The following is a 27,466-nucleotide window of genomic DNA, read 5'->3' as shown; positions in this document are numbered from 1 at the left end:
TATCAATTCTATATCAGTTCTACATCAATTCTATCAGACGAATCCCAATCCAAGGGAAATAAATCTCTGCATGCTCCGAACAGACAAGAATCTATAAGCGCGCAAACATTTCTGCTTATCGTATAGCCAAGCTGTCAGCGCGGTCACCATCAATCTGCTGTAAATTGAATAATGACTGCAAAAAAGACGTGCATCACCGGGGCGGCAACAGCTCGGCTCGGCTCGGGATTGCAGCACATCAAAATTGAAAATCAAGTCAGTCAGCTGCGCGCGCGGGTTTACGGTCTACGGGAAAACAAACTGTGCGTTCAAGATTAATTCCGCTCGCCGCGGTTCTGAATCGCTCGAGTGTGAAAACAGTCTCGCAGTCGGCCAGCTGTCGGGATTCCAGGAGCGCGCGTGCCGTCCGCCGGCTTGCTAATTAAACACGACCTCTCGAAATGCAAATGTCGCGCTCGGGACGCGTGACGTATCGACGATACATCCTTCGAGGCTCCTGTTCGTCCGTCAACTTTGTGCCATGCACTTTTTATCAGCGAAACTCGCAGCTGCATTCGTTTGTACATTAAATAATGTTCTGAGAATAAATGGTGCGAAGAATTCGCGGGGAGAACGTTAAGAAAGAGGCGGCACTGGGACGGCCAGCTTTTGAGCAAATGAATTTTGTCCGCCCACGCGCATGAAATCGACCTCTGCGCACAGTTTCCGGCGAGCAATCAGACACAATGCGTTCCGGGAACGTTGCATGGGTCTAGTCGGCGTCAAAGTTTTTCCAAGGAGGCGCCTAGATGGCCGTCGTGACGCGAAGTAGCCACTTAACCGCGGCTAACCGCCCACGCCACGCTTCCGACAGAATTTCAAGTTCATTGAGGGCTTCGATAAATCATTCCCCTGTATGAAGTTGTTCCGGACGAGTCGTGGGCGACGCTCAACATCTCGGAATCTCGAAAATCGAACGGTTCGCACAGCGCCGTAAAACCGTACCACGAAAATTTACAAGTTTACAAGTATAAATTATTAGCTCTGTCACGAGAGGATCGCCTTTTTTCCATTTTTACGTGATCAATGAAAATTCACTCACCGAATCCCATCCGCACCTCCTCCTCGTCGTCGCTGTCAATATGCTTGATGCCAGCCACTTCGAAGCTCCTCGCGGACTGCTCCTTCCTCTTGCCGGAGTTCGAACAATCGCAAGTGTCCTCCCCGGTTCCGCAGCTGCAATCATCTCCTGCGCACCTGCATCCCAGCAGCGGATCATCCGTATCAATATTCCTGCACGCCGGACAAGGGAAGGTGAGGTCATCCAACGAAACCCTTTCGATCTTCCTCTCGACAGAAATCAGAAGATTCCCGATGAAAGCAGGCAGATCGTCGTCGCTGACATCGTCGACGTTCTGCAATCTATCATCCTGATCCGGCTCGCTGCCAACCTTCTTGCGCTCGAGGACAGCTTTGTCAAGTCTGAGGGGTGTCTTCAGGTCTTCAGGAGCCAGGAGTTTGCTCCTGGTCTCGCACCTGGCCGTCTCCTTCCACTTCTCCATGGTCGACGACGAGACTACCTTGGCGCACCTCTTCACTCTCGCGCGGCTCTCGTCGCCGGAAAGACTAGAACAGTTGCTCGAACTGACCCTGGTTGTTGCTGTTGTTGTCGTTGTCGTTGTTGTTGTTGTTGTTGTTGTTGTTTGTTCAGAGTCCTCGTCGAGGTCTGGCTTCCACGTGTTCACGCTCGACGTCGACCTGGACTTCATCACCGCGTGTCCAGCCTCTTCGGCCACGGTCTCGCGGCTCTCATTCGAGCTCTTGCACTCCAACCTGTCGATCGACCGGGTCTCCTCGCGGCGATGATCGATTGCGAAGCCCTCCCTGGTTCTTGCGCGAGGCTCCTCGCGAGATCTTCGACGAGGGCGCGTCGCCTTCACCGTGCTCGAGGATTGGGGACCGGAAATGCTACCGCCTACGCCCGACGAACTACCTTGACCCTTGCGAGACACCTCCCGCCAGTCCATGAACTCCTCCTCGCGGTCCCAACCGAGGAACCCTGGGGCCCTCATCGACGTCGTTCTCCAAACTACTGCGATCTGTGGACAGTCCATGGTGGAATTAGGTCTGCGAGGAAATGGGGTGTGGCAGGTGAGGGGTGGTTGGTGTATTGACTGGGCCTGGGTTTTGGTAAGGGATGTGTTCTGGGTTTGGGGGCAATTTTAGTATCCTTGATTCTCTTGTGCCCTCTTTTTTGTGTACCACGTCGGAACGATTTCTATTGACCTGTTGAGACATATTTTTATGACCTGGCTTTCTTGATGTAGGGTTTTAAATTTGGGGCTCGTATACTAATCTTTAAGCACAGGGCTGTGTTTAATGTGAAGAGACGTTTGAGTGGCATCGTTGGGTCTTTTATTGCCTACAATATTAAAAACTGAGCCGCCTCTTATAAAATCTTGTCATAAAGGTATTTCATAATGCTAGTTTAAATTATTTTTACATTTAGGGTCAATTTCTCCAGTGTTCTACTCCGTTGTCTATGTTTAGTTTTACAGGTGTGGTCAAGTTTTGAATTCTCGTGGGAGGGAGTGATAAGGTTTTTGAGGAATGATGATAACGGCGAGAGGTGTAGGAGGGGGAGGGAGACAGTGGATAGGACTTAAAAAAAAATGACAAAGGAACGTGACTCACCTCGACGGTATTCCGCTCGACGGTTTCACCAGCCGCCGCTTCGCCGCTCCCCGAGGTGGTTGCAACTGCAGCTGCGCTGCGTATGCAGAGGTAACATTCCCCGAGACGTAGTGCGGAGGCTTCTAGCTCTCCTAGTTGCAGGATGAGGCCACGTCTGCCCAACGTCAGAGGCCAGCCTTCCGGTACCACGGATTCGTTCCCCTGTAACACAAAATTAATATTCAATTTAATTTCACTGCGTCCGCCGATCAATTCTTCTAAAAAAATAGTGCATTTGAAACTGCATTCGTACTAGAACTAGGCTATTAAAAAATGGTTCACTTTGATATTATGCTGTAATCAATTTTCCTACTAGAAAGTGAGTGCATCTGAAACTGCATCACCAATCTGATCTAAATCATTCAAATCCGTTCCTAATTCATAAATAAGTTGACTCTGTCTTGTTTATGATAGACTGATTGCTGCCCCAATCGAAGCACTTCTCTAATTTATATAGTAGAGTATAAACTGGTTTACATTGAGCGCTCTACTCTACTTCCAGTGTTAATTATATACTTATTAAAGAAGAACTTCTCATGCTATAATAATTTCATTACCAATTTATGTCCGCCTATATTCTTCAACTGTTTCTTATTTTCCCACATTCTCTCCAGAAATTTCAATAGCGGCAGTATCAATAGAACGAATGTACATTTTCCATCGCATTTAATCTTGTACCATATAGAACATCGTTGACAACGAACGTTCTAATTAGTCGTGAAAGAACTCATAAGACAAGGGGTTAAATTCGAAGCAAGATGAAGCAAGATAATGTTAAAACTGATCTCCCGGTTATAATAAGTGAATATATATCATAAATAAAGAGCAATCTTGTTCGAGGCTCCGTACAGATTAAACGCTGTATCTCCCCTAAACGCGCAGGCCAAACAAATCCAAGAAGATTGAGCCGGTAAACACGCAAGAAGGCGATTCGCCCCCACCTTCCCACATCAATTCGATCCCTCTGCGGGTCGTTGAAAGGGCCCCACGGACAATCGTTCGCGATTAATTAAAACCAAGCCGGAAGCTTCGCAAGGCTAATGAAATTCCTCTAAATAAGTTACACGCGAAAGGGAGAGTAATTGCGGAGAGCCAAGCCCCGGCGCACGTTAATCACGCTGATTAGAGAGTAATCAACGGCGAACCGCGCCGGGGGTACGCCCAAAATTGAGGAGACGTGCCCCGGCTGAATGATGCTCATCCAGAGCCGGCCACACCGCCACAGTTGTCCCACGGTTTCACTCTGCATTCGCGTTACCCGCGAGAGACCGAAGGAATGCGGCCAGAATTTAATCGGCCCGCCAAATTGCGTCGGGGGCACACCGGTGCATCCGGATTAAAACACCAGCGAGTTTGCATCTAAATCGACGCATTACCCTACGTGATACCCGGCTCGTGGATGGTGGTTGATCAAATTTCTGGTAACGGAATTATTAACTGATAATTTCGCCACATTTTTCTGTAGAGGGGCTCCGAGAAGAGTACGGAAGTCGACATGCGATGCATTCCACGCTGTATATCGTCGACAAAAACGAATAAAAATGAAATTCAAAAATATCTTTATATTCTGCACTAACAACTCAATGAACTCCCACAGCTTTTCTGCCCGTTCGACGTACCGTTTTCTCTAGAAAAAGTCATGAAGATCAAGTAACATCAAAAGTACCATTTCTGCGATGCGTTCTAACGCCGCATGCCGACGACGAAAACGGGGAAAATTGAAGTAAAAAAATAGATTTATATTCTAGAATGACAACACAGCGAACTCCAAGAGCTTTTGTGCCCGTACGATGTACCGTTTTCTCCAGGAAAAATCATGATCAAATGTTTTACACGGTTCGCTCGAAAGTGCCATTTCTGAGATGCATTCCACGCTGCACATCGACGGCAAAAACGAGTAAAATTGGAATAAAAAAATAGATTTATATTCTAGAATGACAACGCAACGAACTCCAAGAGCTTTTTTGCCCGTACGATGTACCATTTTCTCCAGAAAAAAATCGGAAAGCAGAGATACTTATTTTTCGCGCCGTAAATCGTGGCGAGCGGCGTTACCAGCGACAAACTCGATAAATTGAATCCGCGAAACGTGAAGAACGTTTTCCGCGGCGTGCATCAGATTCCGGGGGCTCCTCGTCAGAATCTCTGAAAGGACAGCGTGGCTGCGCAGCAATGCACGCGCCCCCTCGTCTCTCGCCCACGTGCATCGATGCGCGCAGCCCAACGTGTAAGCAATTAGACGGCGCAACGCGCGAATAAAAGCGACCGGTAGAATGCTCACACCTTGCCTGCATACCAACCGTTGCAAATTAAACGGGACGAGGATTCGAAAGAGGTATGCCAGTTTTTACGATAACCACCTCCCCACACACCTACCCCTCTGCGCGCGCGCGCTCACGTCCGACACATATTGATCGTGGAAAAACAGATTCGATTACCATAATTGAACACAGTCGAGGTCGTCGCGTGTTTTTACCTGTTCTTACTGATTTCCCAGTTTTATAAAGGTTTGACCTATTGAACTGTGATGTGTGCTGAGCTATTCGAGTGCGAGGAGTCAAGGAGACTGCCTTCAGTCACTATTTTTAGCCAGGAGATGGATTACAGTGAATTCTCGATATATGTCAACAATATATATGTCTTGTCAGCGTCATGTATCGTCGAGGAGACATACCCGAGTTATGTTTACACTCCTCGGAGTGCGAGGCCCCTCACGGGGTATACCCCGCGGTAGTGGGGATAATTCCGCGACACTTACCATCCAGGTCTTCGCGACATATACAGAGAAATCACTGTATAGCGATAGTGTTTGTGTACATTTTCTTTGAATTTAAATACCGATAAAAATATGGGTACCCATTATCCAATATGAAATTTAATACGCCAATTCAATAAATATTTAACTAATTCAATATTTCCTACACTATTCGCGCTGATATATAATCCACCACAGTGCAAGCAATCAACAAAGCAAAGCAAGCATACAGCCCAGAGAAAAAATGTCCCCCAAGCTACAATGTCTACAATATAGAACGAAGTTATGTCACTTATTCGCGCTACGAGCGGCCAGGAATGTCCGGACCGAAATTAACTCTCAATAACACGTCCGCTAATGAACCGCACCTCGGCCCATTATGTCAATCCAGGAGATCGCAGATACGGGAGAACGTTCTCTTGTGTCGCGGTAATAAATAACAAAGATAATAAAGTCGCATACTCGAGCAGCGATTCGGGAGGCTTGTTGGCGGTTGACAGTCGAATTCCGTCGAGGTATCGATACCGATCATGAAAAAATCGATTCTCACGGGCCGTTGGTGGTGGTGGTAATCGGCGTGTGTCCGTCGCGCGTCGAAAGATCATATCACGCGACGGAAGAGTTTGCGCAATCGTACCGGGGAATGCGGCTTAATTAAGTCGCCGGTGTGCACATACACGGTGCATACACGGTATATACATATGTGTACGTGTATATATATACGTGTGTCGCGTGGCACGTGTTGCGGTTTCTTTGCGTGTTGATCGAACGTGCTGGCCAGCAGGAACTGGCCCAGATTCCGGGACTCGGCCGGGCCGTGAGCGCGAAAAGGACACGCGAACCAAATGAATGAACAATGCCGCTCGCGAACGCATTGTCTCCATTCTTCGACGATTATGGCGCGAAACTGGCGACTTTTCGGCCGTCCGGACAGCTACAGTTTTTATTCCGATATAGGACGACTAGATTTATTTCGAAACAAGAAAATCACTGTTCTTCTTTTGAAGTTCGCTCGAGTGCCAGAACCAGAGGTTATGTCATTCTATATTTTTCCAACGAAAGATGTCGCAGCTAGGTCGACGATTTTATGGTCACTCCTCCTAGGTTCCCTCATCCGAAATACGGCGAAAGCCGGTCCCGAGTCACCGTCTTGTATCGGAATCAAATTTTCGGAACTAGATAGAAATTCTATTTCACATTTTATTTCAATTCATTAAGGCAGTGGGAAGATTTTTTAATATTCTACTATTTTCAAAAGTTTAATATTTCACGGTGCTAAACGGGTTGAAACATACGGTGCCTGCAAACGTGTGTTCCCCGCGACAATAGTTCATCGCAGATCTTCCCCACAACTCCTCCACTCATGAACCTTTATCATACACTTTTAAGCAGTCATTATTTTCGGAACCGTTTCAAGTCGAGCTTTATGGTCTCTTCCCGGCAGGATCTAGGATCCAGCGGCTTAACGATCCGGAGCAAGGATCGCGGGCTGAACGGTTTGATTTACACGCTTCCTATCTCTATGTATTCCGCGCGGCGGAATGGTTCTCTCTGCGCGGGAGAGAGAGAGAGAGAGAGATATATAGGGAGAGGGAGAGAGAGGCCGGGGCGCGACTCGCGACGTAAATTGAAGGGCGCTGGATCGGTAAATCACGGCGCAGTGAAAGCCGGTTAGTTTCGGCGGGCTAGATACATCTCCCGCGGACCGTTTACCGCTAATGAGACACGCGGCGACAGCCACGAGCCCCGCTCCTTATCGCGTCCATCATAAACGTCCGGCCTCCCGCCGACACGCCGATTCTCTGCCCCTCTGTTGTCACCGGCGACGTTCATTGCTTTCCAACAAACTTACACCGGGACCCCCATCCGATCAAATCCTGCGACGTTACGCGTCCCTAACCCCATAGCATCTCCCTCTTTTGTCCGCGGGGCGGATTGATGCGTTCGATTAGCTGCACAGCTGTTTGCAACTTCCGAAATGTGATGCTGATCACCAGGCAGCGGAGCTTTGTGCAAAATAAAAATTTCCTACCTGATTTGCAACAAGCTGGAGTAAAATTTTCTTTTCTTTCTCAACTCCTCGCAATTTTTCATTGGACAGTTGCTAACAGAATTAGTCAGAAGACTAGATTCGGTGTTCAATAATAAATAGTGTGGATGAGCACACATTGAGCTAGTTAAATTTTAAACTTGTTGGGATACCAGAGGCTGCATTGACCAGAGGTTCGCATAATCAAGGTAGTAGTATAGGTACCGATTAACGCTAGAACTAGGATGTCAGATTTTTTCTTTTAAAATTTGTGAGGTTCTAGAAATATTTTCTCGGGAAATTTTTTAGTATATTTTACCTGAATGCTTTAAGGAGTACTACGGTTGACAATATTAATATTTCCATCTTCTCGTTGTGAATGATTTTTCTTTGAAAATTAATCATTTCGTGTTGATGTAACGAGTACGTGGTAATAAAACTTATCTAATTTTGCAAATTGTGTGTTCCAAAGCGCCGGCGTAAAGTGTTGTGAAAGCGGTCCCTTGGCTCTCCGATACGGCCTCGCGGTAAATCGCGACGATATGAATAATATAGCGCAACCCGTGTAATATTCTGCTTGGGAACACCGAGAGTTTACGAGCACCCGCAGCCGGCTTCACAACAGCCTGATGAGATCTTTCGGAGCCGCTCATTGTTTTGTCAAGCATCGCCGCGGCAGTGGTGGCGGCTGCTCGGCTTTTGCGATCCCAATCTCTCGCTGCCTTGCGTTTTACGAGCCAAGGTAGAGGCAAATTTTATGCAGTTTTTCAGCGGCCGCTGCGAACACTTGTTGCCCGAACTCATTCGAGACAAATGTCCGGGAAAAATCGATGGGAACCGATATCGTTTATATTGGGGACCCAATAACGCATAATTGTATTTTGTTAAAGCTGGATTTTACTTTACACTCTCGTGAGAAGTATAAACTTTACATCACTGTGCTTAATAGATTAAGATGTTATCGCACAAATTTATGGTAGAATGTTTTCTGTGTCAGATAAGGAAAGATTGTACTAATGTTAGTATCAAGGCCTACGAAAATTATCTGGAGCATCGTAATGCACCAGTTACACAATTTAGGATGTTCTGTAGAAATGTCTATATTGGAACTGTAAATTGATATAACAGTGACAGCTGCAGAACAATGCGCCTGAACGGACACATCGATCTAGAAGACAATCCGAGAGAAATCCAACGTGACACCACGTTATAGTTCACGTTATTGTGGCCGTGTTATTATCAAGTTTCGAATGTATGCCAGGTATTGGAGCATCAACAGCTCCCGGGTGCATTCTCACGGGAGGAGCGCAGGCCCCGGCTTGCATCGCGAGGCTATCGCGAAAGACTAAAGACAAATACACGCGGGTTGCCGCGCCAAATAGGGCCCCGTTGCGCCGCAAATGGAGACCCATTGTGGAGTCATTTGAAAAGCCGCAAAGGCTAGGTTCCGGCGCGCGTGTCGCCAGAAACGAGCAGCTCTAAAAGACGGCCTAACGTCTAATCTGCATTTTAAACGAGCCGTGGCTCTCTCTCTGCCTTCCTTGGCCTGCGCTCGACTAGCATCCCGCAGTGTTCCAACCAGCTATTACTATATACGCGGGACCCAAAATTTCAAACCCAGAAAAACGGTAGAGATTTTCTGGAAAATGTGAAAACGGAAATAATTTTCTGCATCCTCAAATTTTTTTCTAGCCCATTCAGGCTCATGGCACCGAACAGAGTTCGGGTATTCATATCCAATTGCTTGGTTTCATAGTCCTAGAGTAGATCCAGCCACCGCTGTCGCCGCTATGTCGCTCGATCCTAATCGAAATCCAGTGATCACCTAACACAAAGCCGTACTTCAACTCCCATTGCATCTGCAAACGCCGATAATGTCTATCGATTGTCCACGTGGACATGGTCAGCCAATGTTTGAGCTTGTTGAAGGTACACAGGCTTCCACTGGGAGGTTTGATGCAGTGTCCGGGGTATCAAACCATAATCTTATCGCGTTGTGCCGATTTCGAATGCTGAAGGTGTCCTAACCAGTTCAACGCTCTCTGTGTCAGCTGAAAAGCTGGGACGACGAAAAATAAAAATGTGTCTCTCTTAACTTATCATAGGAGTCGTATACTACAGCATAAGAATATATATTTGTTCAGGAGATTACATTAACATCCCCCAAATCATGCGAACTACCATCAGGCGCCTGAAATTTGTTTCAGCACTGGCTCTCGGTAGAAAAAGATTTGTTCTGTCACTCAGAAATGATTGAAAGCGATAAAATATGGTGGTGCTACGTCAAATCGACGATTCCAGAAATGGAGAGTATTTTTCTAAAAAGCGAAATGCTATTTCTAATTTGCTAGCGAAGAAGGAGTCAGGCTTTCCGACGGCGCCATATCCGCGGCCATAAGGCCAGACATTCTACGTTCCCGATAATTAGTCCCCGATGATATTAAGACGTCTTAATCCCTCCTCTGTCCATATTTCTCCGAAGACATCGTCCATCAATCTCCGGGCAAAGTAATTGCACGGTATTCCGTCATGTCTGACCATACACGACCTTATCTACTGAAAGATTCGAAGCTCGATAAAAGCCATTCCGCTCGGAAATTTCTAGCCGACGGTCCACGGTAGCGTTCGTCCCGATGAAATTAACGTTCCCAAGGCTTCGAGTTATGAAACGACAGCTCGCACAACTCTCGGCGCCATTGAATACGAGATTGCGAGCACCGGTCCCCGTGCAAATCTTCATTTCACCGAGATATTAATCGGTACGTGCATCACCATCTTCGGCGATTCGTCGCGGGAGGGTTGCGCAAGGGTTAATTACCGCGTCCCGGGACTCGCGAGGACACTAATTGCGAGTAATCGCGCGACATTATTTAAAACTCCACTTACTGGAATTATGCAACCACCTGGGGCAGGTGCGAGACCTGTGACGCACGAGGAGCTTTCTGAAAGGACTTTCAAGCAGTCTTTTATCCTTTGATTATGGCCACGTTAATGGGATTGCGTGAATCGACCCTTGCAAGCCTTTTGAAAGTAGAATCAAAAAGAAAATGATGAAACAGAAAATTCTCAGATATTCTATTGGTACGCTGCGGATTTTAATGCGAAATAAAAATTTGGATGAATTAATTCCAAGGTACGGGAGCTCCATAGACAGGTGTTTCTGTTACTATTAATTTTATAGGGTTCAAAACAATGCTGCAGTATTTTTCAAATCTTTAAACATTCTATTTATTTTTGTCATAAAATCCGTGTATTTATGAGCCATTTTTAGTTTATAATTTTAGGGAACCTTTTTGTTCAATGAGTCAAGAAGAAGATTAAACCCTTCAGGGCTGACATCATACTGACTCAAACGAATATTCAAAAATTGTTTGCACGAGGTCAAATTATTAAATACTATACATTTGTATATTTCTTCATGTACAATGTCCTTCATCCTCGGAGGGAAGTACCTCTCAGACCACAAAAATAATTAAGAGACTGGATCTGATTCTTCTTGAGTGAGCGTAAAAAGGCAGTCTGACACGGTACTGATTGCTGCCCGCCTTGTGGGAAAAAAGTCTCAACCCGAGTGCCATAAATCCCGTTTAAAGAGCGCTTAATGAACATTCCGTCTGAACGGCGACTTCTTATTTCCCTCTCGCGGGATTCGACGCGTCCCCGCAGTTGCACGGCCATTGACAAGTGTCTCAAGGCTGTAATAAGCGTTCGGGGAACGAATCCGCCGTTGATGAAACCATAAACACAGGTTCCCCCGCAGGTTCTCTCTCGCTTCAACTTTCCCACATGTGTACCCGCGGACGAGAGCCAGAAACCGTAGATCGCTTTGCGATGCGCTTAATGAACGGCTCGCGTGCGCAGGCGTTTCTCCGGCCGTGTCGCGTGTATCTTCGGACTAATTAAACGGGAATGATAAAAGAGAAAGTATACACGTCGAACGCCGCCAACCTGTCGGCCGTATATTAATTCATATAATTCCGGGAGTAAATAAAAGGGAAAACCCGCCGTAAAAGGAAACCGAGGAGCCGGCTCGAATGGCAGCTGTTGCCTCTAAAGCGTGCGAGTCTCGTAAAATCACCGCGGAAACGTCTTAAAGAACCCGGCGCGAGACAGAGGTCTCCGCCGGTGAAGCTGAGGACGTTTTAACACGGGACGTCTTCGCGGTGCCGCATTGTCTGCCGGGAAAGGAACGTCGAAGTTATGCTCCTTTGACGCGGCCGAAACCGCGTTCAAGATCGTTTTGTCGTGTCGCACAGAGTCGACAGAGGGAGCACGAATTCAGGGGAAAACAGTTACCCTCTCTCTGCCGGACTAGTCACGTGACACTGAGACGCATGCGCGACAGGGACGTAACGCGTCACGTGACCGGGCCCAGGCGAAAGCGTGGGGGTTAGCGCGGTGGAGGGGGAAGTTAGAGTGGGGAGACAAGTCTTGTTATGGCGAAACTGGTTTGAACTCCCACTCTACCCTTCCCCTTCCATCACTCAATTCCCCCACGCTTAGGGGAGTAACTCTTTCCCCTCGATTCGACTCAATTCTCCTGACTTGACAACACTGTACACAAGTAACTCAGAATGTCTCGCGATTCTTCTCGAAGAAGACATTTCAGAAACTGAGATATTAATGAAAATTACAGAGCCGTCTGATTATCGTAATTAATGTCAAGAATGCCGTATTAGTTTCTCCAAAACTGAAAACAATATTGCTCCGAATCGAGACACTAACCCCATCGCGTGCAATTTTCTTAGATAAATTCTTGATCGGTTTGATTGCTCAGTCCGATCGTCCAGCTCTTGATGAATCGCAGGCGACAGCTTCATTAAGCGATCGTCTGGCGATCACCGGGATCCTCTTCGGCTATCACGGACAGGTAGCGATCTCTAAGCGCGAACTGGTATCGATAGAGAGAAGGTGGCTCATTTGAGGCGACGATGCAATTCATTATCGAGGTATCTGGGATCGGCTGCGTGCACTCGGCTACCGCTCTCGAGCATTCGTCTCATGAATCACGATCGATTCATCGGGCACTGGCGTCGGTATCGAGTTAATAAGTCCGAGTCCCGTTCGAGGCGATCGCGGGTGCCGATTAACACGTCCCTGTTATCGCGATCATGGCGTCGTGCGACCGACTGTCGCGTTTCACCGGGTACGATCGGTTACACGGCTCTACACGCCATCTTCTTTCTCACCCAGTTTTCCCTCCCATCGAAATAAAAAATTCGTTAATCGCCAAATGTTCGATTTTGAACCAATCTCTTGAACATGAGACAATAATTTATGGACAAAAGGCAATCAGTTTGTGTTATTAACCCTCATAGGTTCCCTGGGGTAAAAATTCGTCTATTTTCACATCCAGCGGGACGGCTAATTAATTAATCCCGTGTGACATATTTCGTCAGAATTGGACACTGTAAATGAAAGTTAGTTCGTTGAGTTAAAGTTTAAAGCAAAACTGGATTCAATATTATCCCAAGCCATTTCATGCAACTATTTCTGAGGAGCGTATGGCGGTCAAAGCTAGAAAATTAATTTTCTTCGGATTGGAGGATTCTTTCTAGCAAAGAGAAAATATTTGCCTATGCTACTTATTTTTCAATCTAATCACATAAATGGTTACCCATGCGAGAATGGAACAAGAACACAGCACTCGTCCCTAGTGAAACCTGTGGGAGCTTATTAAATTCGCAGCGGAACGTGCAACAAATACAATATTGCAGATTTCCCGGCTCGTGACAAGTATGCGCAGGTGTAGAGGCAAAGACGCCGCCAGGTCGCAATCAATTGTCACCGGTGTGAGCGTTTGACATTCGCAACAGGTAGATTTACAGCCTGGGAACCGGAATTCGCGCGGTTGAATCAATTTGGTCGAAGTTATTGCCACCGCGTTTTCACATAAGCGCGCGCGCGCGCGCTCGCTCGCTCGCGCGCGAGAGAGGGCATCGCTTGTACACTGCTCTCGCGACTTTTCTTCAAGTCCGATTAATCATCGTCGCGGCTTCGGTTCCCGCGGGGAATTATACAACCGGTCGATCGTCGAGGAAAGTCAATTCTCTCGAAACGATCACTAAATTATCCTGAACGCGGTTTCGGCCGCGACCAAAGAGCATAACTTCGACAACTACAGCATAACTTCCTTTCAGTCTGGCCGACAATGCAGCTCCCCGAAGACGTCCTAAGTTAAAACGTCTTAAAGAACACGATGCAACGACCGGATGGAAGACAGGGGCCTGCACCGGCGACGTTGAAGACGTTTTCACTTAAAATGTCAAGAACATTGTCTTCCCATTTTTATTCATCATTCTCGTCAAGTAAATCATAAAAATCGTTAACCCGTGGCCACTCTGTGGAGCCACTAAAAATTGTCATTTTTGTTACTTAAAACAATTTTTACATTCCTCTACTTGTTACCTATGAACAGATATGTAAATCATTTTGAAAGTAACAAAATGTTGCATTGCAGCTCGGAGCTCAGGCAACGAAATGTTGTAAATGGCATTTCGAAGTCTTTCACCGACGTTCCAGAAATGAATGTCAAAGTTCCTCCAGCAATCAGAAACCTCATCGAAGACCCCCATTGCTAACAGATTGCAGAGCTGACACTAAACCTGTTATCGAATGATGCATATCCTCTAGAACCTCTAAAGACACATCTAATCGTTTAGATCGGCGAGGATCGATCAAGATGATCAAGTGACCCACTCCGAAAAAAATCTTCATACATCTTATCGAAGCTTCCTGTTGCTACCTGGTACTAAAACAGTAGTAGCACCATTAAACTTGCTATAGAACGGTGTATATCCTGTAGATTTCCATAAAATACATTTATGCGTTCAGATCGGTCAAGATCGATCAAGACGATCAAGTGATCGGGCTCACGAAGCCCTTGACACAGCTTACCGAAGCTACCTATTGTTACCAGGTTGCAAAACCGCCATTAAACCTGCTACGAAATGATGTATATCCTTCGGAATCTGTAAAGACACATGCGATCGTTCGGATCAGTTAAGATCGGACAAGATCGATCAACCTAGCCCGTAAGCTCTTCATCTTGCTTATCGGAGCTGCCAATTGCCACCAGCTGGTAGCAAAACCGCCATTAAACCTGCTACCATGCGATCTAGTGCTCATTATCTTGAGTACTAGAAGATGTACACATGCTTTCGGATCGAGCAAGATCCGGGGAGATTGATCGCAACGATGAAGTAACCCACCTGTAACGTCCTCATGTAGATTGTGCGGAGCTCCTGATTGCTACCAGGTAGCAAAACTACCATTAGATTACCTGTTGCCATATTACGTGCATCCTCCAGAAGATGTGCCCGAGCTTTGAGATCAGTCAAGACCCGGCAGGATCAAACCCAACGATCAACTGACCAGCTATGTGAACGCATAGTTTATCGAAGCACCCTGTTGCCATCAGGAATTCCCAGAGGTACATCAGTGGTGTTAGATCCAGGAGGATCAACCCTGCGATCAACTATCCTACCGCGTGAACTGTTGATGCAGTTCAAGTTCCCCGTTGCCACCAGGTAGCTGACTAACTTCGACAAATCCCCACCGTCCTCCAAGGTCCCATCGATCACCATCATCCAGCAACTTCAGCTACGCATCCAGCTCCACCGCAGCGTCTCGTCCCGCGAGGACACAGGTATCAGGTGTCTCCGGTCACCCGGTGCTCCCATCTGGCGTCCGCACCGAGCCAAGCCGCCTCTATCCGGGGAGCAGTTTTCTCTGGCAGAGAAAACCGGCGGGAACATTAGCAATTCCACGGGCATCCATCATTCGGCGGAGATAAACGACGCGACAGCAACACCGCGTCCCGGACCGATCAGATATCATAAACAGCGTTCTCACAAGTGACAGATAACAACTGGACACGAGTCTCCCGGCGGCTCGCGAAAGAAAACCTCCCGTGGCAACTTTCAACATTGTCGTCGTCGGGCCTCTCGGTGCCTCGATCGGTATCTCAGACCATAGCTGGGCCCCGTGTCAGAGATCGATCGAGGATCGAGGAACGGAATCGCGATCGGCTCGGAATTTCACCGCGCGATTTAACGCTGCCCCCCCCCCCCCGTCTCTCTATCTTTCCGTACGAGTGTGTCTGTATATGTGTGCCGATTCTTTTCCGGGTCGCGCAACTCGGCCCCATTATCTGATGTGACATTTCATGAAAATATGACGGGGACTCGCGCAGATTAGCCTGATCGACCGGAGGGGCAACGCGCCCGCCAGCCAATTATCGTTCTCACGGTGTAATTATCGCGATTGTTATCCGGCCTCGGAGGGGCGAGGCCAGCGAGGTCAGGTCCGAGGGAGGCACGACAGACTCGGACAGGTCCCGGCTGGTTCGCTCGGGTTCCAGCTTCCACATGAAGTCTTTGCCAATATGCGACAATGGGAGAAGTGCTGGCGAAACCGCACCCGGCCAGGGGAAATTCGAAAGCGAAAAGCTGCTCGTTCGTTCGGGGTCGTTCAACTTGGCCAACGAAAGCGACAGGTTCTTCATCGATCACGATAGTCAGCAGTTTGTTGGATGGTGGATATTGACGACTCAACGCAAAATAATCTGGAGATTTAAATAAAATAGAAGAGAGATTTAAATTTAAAAAGGCAGACTCAGGGAGGTTTAAATAAAAACTAGAGAAGTTCAACCAGCTTAACCTTCTAAACCTTGAACGAAACAATTACTATTCTCACAGTGGGATGGCAACGCCACTTCCATCTGTTTCCCACGAACCTGATGTGTTAGACATCCCCAGTTGCAAAGTGCTTATTAGAAGGTGCAGGAGAAGCAAAGTCGAATCTTGGATCAAGAAATGGAATCTCGCAGCCCGGAGATCTTGTTCTTATGGTTGTTATCGGCGCTGTCGAATTCTTTTTCTCCCGGACATCGGAAAGGACCGGAAGATAACATTGTCTCCTGGGAACGGGCGTTTAGAGGATTGTGAAAGCGGTGGCCAGCTGCGGAAACGAAAGAGAGTTCAGCCTCGCGGTCGATTTCCATGGAGGGGCAAGCTCTCGCGAATGGACGACCGGCTGCGAGACCCGCGGATTGTTGCTGGCTAAATATAGAGCGGCCACGTAAATTGCGTCGCTTAATTAGCAGACTGCCAATCATTTCGTTATCGACATTCTTTGTTCGCGGACGAGGAGCTGGCTCCCCCCTAGACGGGCGCATCCTGTCACTGATTATCGAACCGTCTGCATCCCACTAACTTCGCGGTGACTTCAACCTCTACCCTAACTTCCCCTAGCTAGACTATAGCGTGAACTCCAGATATAGTCAATGACCAAGTTGGAATAACTTCAAATCGACAGAGAAAGTTTTCCTCGTAGCTTCTAGTTGCCGATATCGGAGAGTAATATTAGAAATTAGTAAAAATTGAAAGACACCCCTAAGTAATCCCTGCTCGCTGCAGTGATTTCAATTCAAGTGGTAAAACTCCGCGAAGTTGCCACGCACGAACCTAAACGACGATAAAGCGCGCAGCCGAGGATTTCACCGCGAGAACATACTACCTGCGATATTTCCTGCAGGAGCCAATTAGATCGTCCCGTTCCGTTTCGCTGACGTGACACTCTAATTGTCGCGGATCGACGCGTGTTCCTCGAACCGCCGTGATTAATTATGACCGGCGGTTGTATCCGCGATCGGCTCGCGGTACAATTATTATAATTGCATAGGTGCGCGCGGCTCGGAGATATCGATGATCTCGTTGCGAACTGGACCCGACAGACGACGACCAGATACAGAGAAATGAAGACGGTGGCCGGGTGTCTAGACATCGGTATGCTGGATCGCGATCCTTATTGGATTGTCATTACGCGACGTGTTCGTATTGGATCGTTGGTTATCGAATCGGACGAAAAAATCGATCCTCGACTATCTTGATCGTTTTTCATTTTGTGACATCTTGCAGATGTGTCTGGAATATTTATTCATTTCCAAGGCCGGAACCATTAAAATACTGCTCGGAAGAGATTGAGAATTTTCCTTGACTATAGCAACATCGCCGTTCAAGGTGACGGCGAGTATACCGAAGCGGAAACATCCTTGCATCGCGAGCACACGGGAATTCCAGCATGTAATGGATTCTGAATAACAGGAAAGTGAAACACCGGTGCGAGGGACCAATCGATGGATTACCGATACGTCGACAGCAATAATTGAAGCAATAATCGAACCCGGAACTTGAGAGGAGGTAGAACGTTCACGCGATAGGGATGCAACCGTTCGTAATAACCGTTCAGCTGCGTGTATGCATCTGCAGAAGTTAGCCCCGGGTTCTGGGAAGAGGAAGATGCCCGATGCTCATCATGTCGCTTAAGGATTTCAACTTGACTCCACTCGGAGGATACTCTCTGGGACGAGAGCATGCCACCGGGATCACCCCGGGATACACGCATCAAGAACGCCATGAAGATCGAGTAATGAGTGGTTTACTGCTTCTTTAATGAATGCAACAAAGATTAATGAGGACTGCGAACATTGGTCACGTTGGGCGCAACGCGCATGCCACCAACGTGAAGATCGCAAGACGATCCCTCTCCTTGTTGCACACTTTTTTGTCCTTATGCACCCCGGGCTGTTGCTACCTTTTTCTCTACTTTCTCCGGTGGCTTGGATCTGTGCACTTTTTGCGCTAATTTTCAAACATTCAAATGTTTGTATTTTCAGCTATACAAATACTCAAATATTCGAATATTCCAAATTTAGAATTTCCCAAACTTCTGAACTATCAAATATTCCAACCTTTTACATATTCAATTATTCTAATTTTTAAACGCCCACTTGTCTTGTGTAATGTATGCGGGCAATTTTCATTTTGCATAAAGGTCCTGAAGCCACCTTTAAATCAATCAAAGACGTAAACAACATTCAGCACCGTTCCGTAAATCATCTTCCAGAACCGAATACATAAATTTTCTCGGTGAAGCATTTTGTTGAATAAACAGGCTATCCGGCGTAGTGTTTTGTCAACGTCTCCTTTCACGTTTCGGTATAATCAGTTTTCATGTTGGACACGAAACTGGGCATAGCAAAGCGGTTCCAGCGTCCTCGAAAACGCTATTTACATCTTGTTAGTTGCGTTCCATCGAGAACCAAGGTCCCCCTCGCTGAATCATTAACTGCAGGCCCACCTATTCTGCGTGCACGGTGTCCCCACGAGACGGATCGATGAATAATGAAACTCCTTTCATCGTGCTGATGATCGTTTGAGAGATCGCCACCCTGTTTTTGCCCGGAGTCCACCGGCAGGACGACACAGGTAATAACAAATGGCACGCAACCAGCCTGAGATGCATCGCTTCGGGTGCAAGCCTCCGACTGCACCGGGTATAGATCATTGGCTTGTGTTGTACGATCTTCTTTCGGTGCGCCAGGTGTCTTTCGATGACTCTCTTCCACGACTCTCGTGCCTCCCAGCCTGTCGAGCAAGATCTCAACCCCAGTGATCGACAACTGAAGATGTCTGAGGACCCCTGTAAATATAGTAATAAACTTCTTCTTCCTCGGTTAATTAAACGCTTCCGTTTCGATACGCTGGACATCGTCGCGATCGCCAGCCTTTTGTCGGTCATTTTCATGTAGTTACCCATGTAGCACAAGATTAGCTTCGCACACTGTGACAACATTCTGTTATTTTGTTCTGAATTCTTTTAGAGTATTTACAGAAGAAAGAAATATTATAATTGATTGATTCGTGGATATTAAAAGACGTACTGAATTTGCTAAAACGAATATACTATACATATGCCAAATATGGCTAAACTTTACTTCGGGAAACCAGAAATTTTCAACTCTTTTTTATGTAATCCAGTAGATTTTGGCGAGAAAATTCTGAAAATCCAAGTTTTGATTCTAGGTGATCAGTAGTTCGAAAGTTGTGCGTGTGTAAATCATGATTTTCATAGCTCAATAGCCCATAAAAATCATTTGGAGTATTAAATTGTAGACACTGGATGAAGTTGGCACAATTCGGAGCGAAGATTGTGCTAGGTATAAACGGTGAACGGTAGTTTAGAGCACAGGGAAACAATCTGTCGGCGGTTAAACAATTTATAGGAAAGTTTTACGGTAATCGACGAGCCGCAGTTTTCCCCTGCATTTTAACGGCGGGTCAGCTGAGAAAATCGTGGACATTAGCGTGATAATTCATTGTTAATTTAACGATCCGCTAGTCCCCCGAGCCGATAACGATCGCAGCCTCGGCGAAACCGAGATAATAGATGTACAATGCGCCGTAATATCGGAATATCGGAATTAACGACCGATTCATGGGAGTGTTAGCCGGCGATAATCGATTTGCCGTTTTACGGCCGCCAGTCGTAAACCTGTGTCACTGTGACCGTGGAAAGGTGTACCTCTGCCAGTGGCTTTCTGCTGATTACCGTACACACCTCTGTTCTTTATCGTTCCCCCGAACGCGAACTCGTCAACTATAGTTTTTGTTCGGTGACCTCGAATGGCAACTAGTCTGTGAATTTTGTGTAGATGATTCTGGAATGTTATGCAAACCACGGTTTTTTCGTGTGATCGAGAGATTAACAGTGCGAAGCTGTTTGCTATTTTATGCGTTTTCTCATTAATTTAATTTTTTAATTTTATCGACGAATTTATTGCCGTTTGCCAAGACAAATGCAAAACTTGGTAAATTATGCGACACACACACACATAAAATTGTTTTACACGTGTAGTTATTTGATGCACACTTTTTAGTAAATAATTAAAATTACCACTATATCTCGAATTAATGTAGAATATTGAATAAAACATTAACGATATCTGAAAAGTGACAATTAAGTATCCCATTCAGAATGAAAGCACACATTTGCTAAAAAAAAAAAACAATTGGCCGATTCGATCCAATACTTGCAAACAAATGCGAGCAACTCCTCGATAACGGACAGCAAACACTGACGCAGCATACTGATCTATGAAAATGATCGATAACACGGAAAACTTGTCTGACTTTGTGACTGCTGTCGTTGTTGTTACGCAAGCGGAACATTTTGTTATCGCTGTAGAATAATTAACCATAAGTTTTCCTCATAAGGTAATGTAAGAACTATAAATACGCACATCTGTTTTTTTTGGATCCAACAGCGATAAAACCTTGCGTTTATTGCAACTAGATATTACGGTTTCGTTGATTCTGAGACACGGAGGACATGTTGTTAATATTCGCGCAAGGGCTGCTCGTCGTTAGCAACATTTGCTGAGCTCATCTCAACTAATATTTACACTAGGCGGCCGCGAGAAATGTTTTCCTGTTAATGTTAGTTTATTCTTATCTTATCGGGGTAATGCAGCTGTTAGAACACGATGAATATACATATTGTTTCATGCGTGACATTCTTTTCGATACTTTTCACTGTGGTTGTGTTTGTACTGTTTATTTTGGGAATTGCGCACAACATCTGACTTACCCAAAAAATTTATTCCATTACAAAAAAATATTTCCCGTCCTCAAAAAATTTTGTAACACCGTCACAGACGATCAACGGTGTTCTACTTGCCAAAAAATAATTTATTCTGTGTATAAACAAAACCACTCACATGGCACCTCGTTGCCTCTTGATAAGTTCATGTGTCGCGCGCGTTTAAACAACTGACCAATTTGCACAAATTGAAAGATAGTCGCCGGTTCGTTGAAACGTGAATGCGTCAAAGGAACCTTAGCAGTTGTCAAAGGAATCGTCATCAAAATGCAAATGACCGCGAACCAGGAAAATAGAGCGAGATAACGCTTTTCGTTGCGTTCCACGGATCCACTTTCGTAATCGAGGTTATCAAGCGCTGGCTCACGGGCCGTGTAGGATTTTCTCAAGCTGCCAACATTGAAGCATGAGTCACGCTGACTCCAGCCGCTTGCGGTTCAAGCTACATTGGCACCAGTCGCGATCGTCACTCGCGATATATATATCAGCGAGTTTCCTCGACGAGTGCTGTTCAGTCGATCCTCTCACGAAAAACGGTCGTCATTTGGCACTGCACAATACTCCACAGGTGAGACCTCGTTGACTTTTAGTGTGAACTGTCACTAGAGGTACCGGTAGAACCAGCTGACTGGTTTGCAAGTTTTTGTGACAATTGCAGTGGCGCATTACTTCGCGTATTTTGCAAATTTTATTAATGTCATACGGCAGTTTTATGATTCGATTCGTTGTAAAGCAGTTGACCTCAGAGAGACCATTGTGACTTTCACCTGTACTGTTAGTTTCCTGTGTTTAGTTGAATAGACTTTTCTGTGCGATACAAATTTTCTACTCCATGAAATACGAATGGAATAAAAATTAATTCTTTGTTTCAGAAATCTCAGTAAGACAGAAATAGTGAATTAGAAAAGTTTTACGTTTTATTCGCTTATTTTTTTTTTAATGCATAAAGATTTAAATTCCTTGTTTCAGAAATCTCAATAAGTCAGAAATAGTGAATTAGAAAAGTTTTACGTTTTATTCGCTTATTTTTTTTTTTAATGCATAAAGATGCACAGCCTATTTTCGTTAGAGCAATCCTTGTTCTTTCGTTCTTTTTGGAATCGAGCTTAAGTGATCGAACAACAGGTATTTTCGTAACTGATTGTTGCAGGTGTCGTCGAGATGAAGCATCTCCTAGCTTTATCTGTTCTCCTACTCTCGTCGGAATGTTTCGGTGCCATGACTCCGGTGATCCACACGAATTCAGGACCTGTGCAGGGTGAGGTGAAGACTACCTTCTTGAACGCGAAGCCGTTCTCGTCCTTCAGAGGCATCCCTTACGCAAAACCGCCCATCGGAAGCCTTAGACACAAGGTAAAGCTCCGTCTAATTAAATTCTCCGGGATGGAAATGTATGTAGAACATTGACATTTATGATTATGTATCTCGAGCCAGTCGTATTTTATGAATGCGACATTGATTGTGACCGATACAATCTGCTTGACAAAAGCACCTGTAAAGGTAGCATTCAATCATAGAATGGAAAAATGATCAGTGCTATTTGAATTGGAAATGCGTGGTGAACAGTAGCCGGATTGGCACGGCCCAAGCTCTGTCATTAATTGTCTATTGTCACTATAGCCGCCGGTGCCAGCGGAGCCATGGCGGGCTACGTTGAACGCTACCGCGGACGCTGTTGCGTGCCCACAAATCGACGAGGCTGGTGGTAACAGATACGTAGGGGATGAAGACTGCTTGTACATGAACGTGTTCAGTCCTATTGTGAGTATAATCATCACAGTATCGTCAATGTTTTTAAATTAATATTAATTTAATTTGAATCTCCATACATTTCAATAAAGGTGACAGGCACTCATTAACTGAACTAGAAGAAATATTTAAGACTTTAGTGCTTCGTAGAATTTATGTTAATTTTAATAATCACTTTACACAGACCTTATCAATTCTTTAAAAAATTTATCCTTTAAATTTTCATAAAGCGAGTGCTTAAACAGAGGAATGTTTTTTAAATATTTTGATTTATCGTTGTCCAGACTTCGTTCGGGAAGTCTACACACAAAAAGGCAGTGATGGTGTGGATCTACGGTGGATCCTACAATGCGGGATCATCTCTGACAGCATTCTATGGGCCAGACATGCTGATAGAGCAGGACGTTGTGGTGGTCACCTTTAATTACCGACTCGGTGCACTCGGTAATTATCTCGGAATTTTAGACAGTGACTTAGTGCTTTGATATTGTTTTAAATATTTAGAGTCTTCGGTAAATGTTGAGACTAGTAGACAAATTGTCCAATCTTTATGAGATATTATATTGTACTGTCAATAACGAAAAAGTTGTTCACACGTTAGGATTCCTGTCGCTGGCTCGAGAGGAGGCATTAGGGAACGCAGGATTAAAGGACCAAATCCTAGCTCTGCAATGGGTGCAGCAGAATATCGCGAAGTTCGGTGGCGACCCGAGGCGAGTGACGATTTTTGGCGAGAGTGCTGGCAGTGCGCTGGTTCATTTTCATATATTGTCACCGATGTCGACAGGTATAGCAACATCTTCCCTAATTAAGCCGTTCTTGGACGGAGTGGTCACAGAACAATTTAAAAAAGAAATTAAGAACTTGACCCAAACTAATTAACACAAAATATTCGAGCCCGGGTAAACCTGCAAAAATGTGAAAAGTTTTGGAAATTTTATATTAATCGATGCACTGAAAATCGAAAGAATTGAACTATTGGAAATGGTAGGAAGATAGGGCCATGCGTCCTTGTAATGTTGCTATTTTTTCTGGAATCAGGATTGTTCGTGAGAGCAATTGCCATGAGTGGCACAGCATTGGCGCCATGGGCGTACCACACTCCCGAGCAATCGATGGACAAAGCGAAACAGCTGGCTGCCTTCCTTGGTAACAACGCGCAGGACTCGGATTCACTTTTGCAATTCTACATGAATGCACCAGCGAAGGATCTCGTAAATGGCAGCCAGTATATGGACGAAATTACACAAACGGTAATACTCATATTTTCTACTTTTTATTTATTGCAATTTAAACTTGAGCGTGTTGCTTTCTACATGGTACTACATTTGATCAATTTAATTGAAGACTAAGTGAAAACGAATTGAAAACTAAAATTAAATCTCAACCAGACCAGGGGACAAGTCTATTAAACCATTTTGGAAATTTCAGCTCAGTATACCATTCAGACCGACCAAAGAGTTGAAGAGTGCTGGCAATAGAGCGTTCTTCACAGAATGTCCATTAACGTTGTACAAAACTGGAAGATTCAATAGGGTGCCCATAATGATGGGCCACACCAAGGAGGAGGCTCTTGGTTTCACCAGACGTAAGTACAGTAAGGTCTCGATCTAAGCCGAACGGAGCTACACGATTTTAGTCAGTTCGCCTATCCCCTCCACTGGGGGCATACCCCACGAGGGGTCAAGAAATGTAAAGCCTAAAGAGGGGTCGGGCATACAGTGTGAACCACTACTAATCCAATTACAAAACTTCTTTATTTCTCATTTATTTTTATGGGACTTTCACCAATTTATTTGTGGCATTTTGCCAATTAAATTGACACTAAGCACGATATAATTTGAATGATATTTAGTGGATTAATTGACGGTATGTATTTTATTTTATACTTTCATGTTGCAGCTGGCTACACAGGCACTCTAAACGATACTTGGACAAACTTTGACAGACTGTTAGATATCGATCAGGACGTGTTTAACAGGTTCATGAAAGGCAAAGCCAAGCAGTACTCAGTGGTGAGTGTTCTTTATTTAGTTAAATATTTATTACTGTGGATTTTTTATGCGAAGCAAAAATTGTCTGTATTAATTGAAAGCCGTAGAAGCTGCATACACATTTTTTTTAATAACTACAAGATGAAATGAAATCAGATGAAATTAATACTATTTTTAAATTAATTGAATGATTCTTTAATTTTACGTTTGAGCCACTAATTTGTATTAGAAGTGCATATAAACCGCAGTCTATTTATTACACTGGATCTTTTTATTAATTGAAGTCTTCTATTGTATAGAATGATGAAGGAAGAAGTTATATGTTCATTGAAGATTTGAAAGAAAGAGAAATCGAAGACATTAACCACGTTTAATACTAACTTCTTGTTCTCTTGTTCACAGTTCTTGACTGACTGGTACTACACAGCACCGCAAGACCTAACTCGCAGGGTAATAAAGGAGGAAGATAGTAACTTGCCAATTTACTCTTATATTCATACCTTTGATTCACCGTACGCTTTACACAGACAAGGCGGAGAGAACTTAAACGGTACGGCAATCGATCTTTTAAATTCTTATTACGATAAAGATGGTTATAATAGGAAATAATTTTTGTTGCAGGAACCGCTCACGCTGACGACCTGCAGTATGTGTTCCACATTGCCATGACTCGCGAACCTACCGATCCCAAGGATCCTGTCAACGTGTTCAGAACGAAGGTGTCTGCCATGTGGGCTAACTTCGCGAAATGCGGGTAAGATTATGGTTTCTGGAATTTATAAATATATAGTGGAACCTTTTACCAATTTGTTACAAAATAATTCCTGGGAGATCAAATATACAAAATTTTTAGAATTTTTAGAAAACTCAATCTTCGAATTAGAAATTTGTGAAGTATAATTAGAATAGAGCAACGCTGCGTCGATTGACTCATTGTTCTGTCACATAAGAATGTTTTTCCAATTATTTATTGGTTTTCTAGAAATCCCACACCAAGCAACGACAACCCATCGAACGTAATTTGGCAAGAGTCTGGAGAACGTGGATTGCAAATGAACATAAACACTGAAGATAAGATGCAATCGCCGGACATATCTCAGGATGCTCGACAATTAGAACAATACATGCGGGAGACGATAGCATTCAAAACTCGCTGCGTATTACCTGCCTCATAGACACTCACTTCCAATACTTACTACCAAGAAATTCTAGATAGACTGCATATATTAAAAACAAATTGGTGGAAAATGACTGTATAAAAAATTTCCACCTGCTTTTTTTGAGGAATTGAAGATTTTGTTAAAAATCTTGTTTTGTGTTAATTAAAGCATCAGAACAGTACTTTGGAGAAACGAAACACTTCTTTAATCCCTTCTGTTAGTACCTAAAAAATTCCCAGTTCTGGATCACACGTCTGTAACAACTGAGATCTTCAGAATCTCCAGGAGGATCACAGTAGAATGTTTAGAATCTTTGGGATCTCTCAGAGATCTCTGGAGGGTCTCTAGAATCTCTAAGATCTTCAGAATCTCCAGAACATCTCGGGAAGATCTCTAGAATCTCTACGAGATCTCTAGGTGATCTGTACGATCTCCAACATCTTTAGTATCTCCAACATAATCTCTGGGAGGATCTTCAGAGCCTACTTCGCAAAGAAAGTACAAATTAACGATACACGCGCACCGCTGTTTGAACTATTTAGAATTAAGTACAAGTTCTGTAAGACATGATGTCACAATTATTTTATTCAGTGACGATATTAAATCCTCGAGACGCGGTGTTAAACAGAGAAACATTGACTTACACCACTTTTGCATCGGACGGCTCATTTAAGCGGCAACATGAGGCGTTGATAATTCCATCAGCGGATACAACGGGTCCATCAACGGAGAAACAACAATGTAAATGTATTCCGGCAAGAGGCTGTCCCGAGGACAATGCGGCAGCGGCGGGTTTCTTTTCAGTCTCCCGGATCGGCACCTGTTCCCTCGAAAGCGACGAGAGACGAGCGCGAAGAACGGTGTCACGAACGTCATTCCGGCGGCCCTATTTTTTATCGCGGCAGGAAAACCGGTCGCGAAAAAAATCGGGATGGAACGAGAGCTGGCGCAACAGAGAGGAGAGCGAGAGAGAGAGGAGAGCGAGAGAGAGAGAGAGAGAGAACTCGCGAGATGTTTTACGCCGCTTTCGCAAGAACGCTCTGCTCTGCGCCGCGCCGACTGCCGTTTAACCGGCTTAATAATTGCGCTCCTTATACGTGACCGAAGATAATTGTTTTTGCATAATCGGGATGGCTCTCGATCCGCACCGCGAGGAAAGAAATCGTCCACGTACCCGCGGCGGCACGAGAGAAATGCGTCGAACGCGCGAAATTGCGCATTGCGCAACAGCCTTTGCGGACTCGAACGCGGCCGCGGAAGAAGAAATCGAATCGGGATGATTAAGCAATTACGCAACGGGCCACGCGCTAATATATTGTTCGTCCCGTTAATTACCGGCTGGACACACTCGCTCGCTACTCGGAGAAAGCAGCCGAGCGGTCTCGGTTTGTTCCGCGGTCGTTTCGCTTTTTCGGCATCGGCGCGTTGCGAATTCTGGAACCGTTCCCGTGGAATTTGTGAAACAACTGGTTCTTCGATCGGCCGATCGTTTATGATCGTACTTTTAGAACGCCGCAAATGGAACTCGTAAATTCGCTTTTTTAATCGCGCCAGTAAAGTCGCTTGGTTCAGTGTGAGCGGGTTTTAAGTGATTGCGGGAACCCGGAGATTGTGGTCGAATTTT

The 27,466-nt window shown here is 45.2% G+C and overlaps 3 protein-coding genes across 9 annotated transcripts in view; 1 reads left to right on the top strand and 2 right to left on the bottom strand.

Moving 5' to 3' along the window:
* The window catches only part of LOC143357013 (uncharacterized), a 410,515-nt gene that overhangs the window by 180,262 nt on the left and 202,787 nt on the right, over window positions 1-27,466 (bottom strand). For all 6 annotated transcript variants that reach the window (XR_013082750.1, XM_076793133.1, XM_076793135.1 and 3 more), the window contains 2 exons: window positions 2,674-2,874; window positions 1,082-2,078 (listed from right to left, as the gene is read on the bottom strand). Coding sequence is in view for 5 of the 6 variants with exons in the window: in XM_076793133.1 (XP_076649248.1) it covers window positions 1,082-2,078; window positions 2,674-2,874 (1,198 nt within the window). In the remaining variant the exon portion in view is untranslated. The remainder of the gene's footprint in view (window positions 1-1,081; window positions 2,079-2,673; window positions 2,875-27,466) is intronic.
* On the bottom strand, window positions 18,351-21,250 carry LOC143356934 (uncharacterized). Its single transcript, XM_076793002.1, has 2 exons — window positions 21,058-21,250; window positions 18,351-18,980 (listed from the first exon to the last, which is right to left on the bottom strand). The coding sequence occupies exons 1-2, from the start codon at window positions 21,200-21,202 to the stop codon at window positions 18,565-18,567; spliced, it is 561 nt and encodes a 186-aa protein (XP_076649117.1). The 5' UTR covers window positions 21,203-21,250; the 3' UTR covers window positions 18,351-18,564.
* On the top strand, window positions 21,396-25,915 carry LOC143356933 (juvenile hormone esterase-like). 2 transcript variants are annotated; one of them, XM_076793000.1, is made up of 11 exons: window positions 21,396-21,507; window positions 22,090-22,292; window positions 22,560-22,700; window positions 22,973-23,132; window positions 23,290-23,475; window positions 23,730-23,941; window positions 24,120-24,276; window positions 24,591-24,703; window positions 25,085-25,232; window positions 25,304-25,436; window positions 25,665-25,915. In XM_076793000.1, the coding sequence occupies exons 2-11, from the start codon at window positions 22,101-22,103 to the stop codon at window positions 25,855-25,857; spliced, it is 1,635 nt and encodes a 544-aa protein (XP_076649115.1). In that variant the 5' UTR covers window positions 21,396-21,507; window positions 22,090-22,100; the 3' UTR covers window positions 25,858-25,915. The 2 variants fall into 2 exon arrangements, with proteins under 2 accessions (XP_076649115.1, XP_076649116.1); XM_076793001.1 differs by having other exon boundaries at window positions 21,453-21,570.

Source organism: Halictus rubicundus, chromosome 9, assembly GCF_050948215.1.
Source record: "Halictus rubicundus isolate RS-2024b chromosome 9, iyHalRubi1_principal, whole genome shotgun sequence".
NCBI lineage: Eukaryota > Metazoa > Arthropoda > Insecta > Hymenoptera > Halictidae > Halictus > Halictus rubicundus.
The sequence above is the reverse complement of the archived record's forward strand: the minus strand, read 5'-3'. Positions and strand labels throughout refer to the sequence as shown.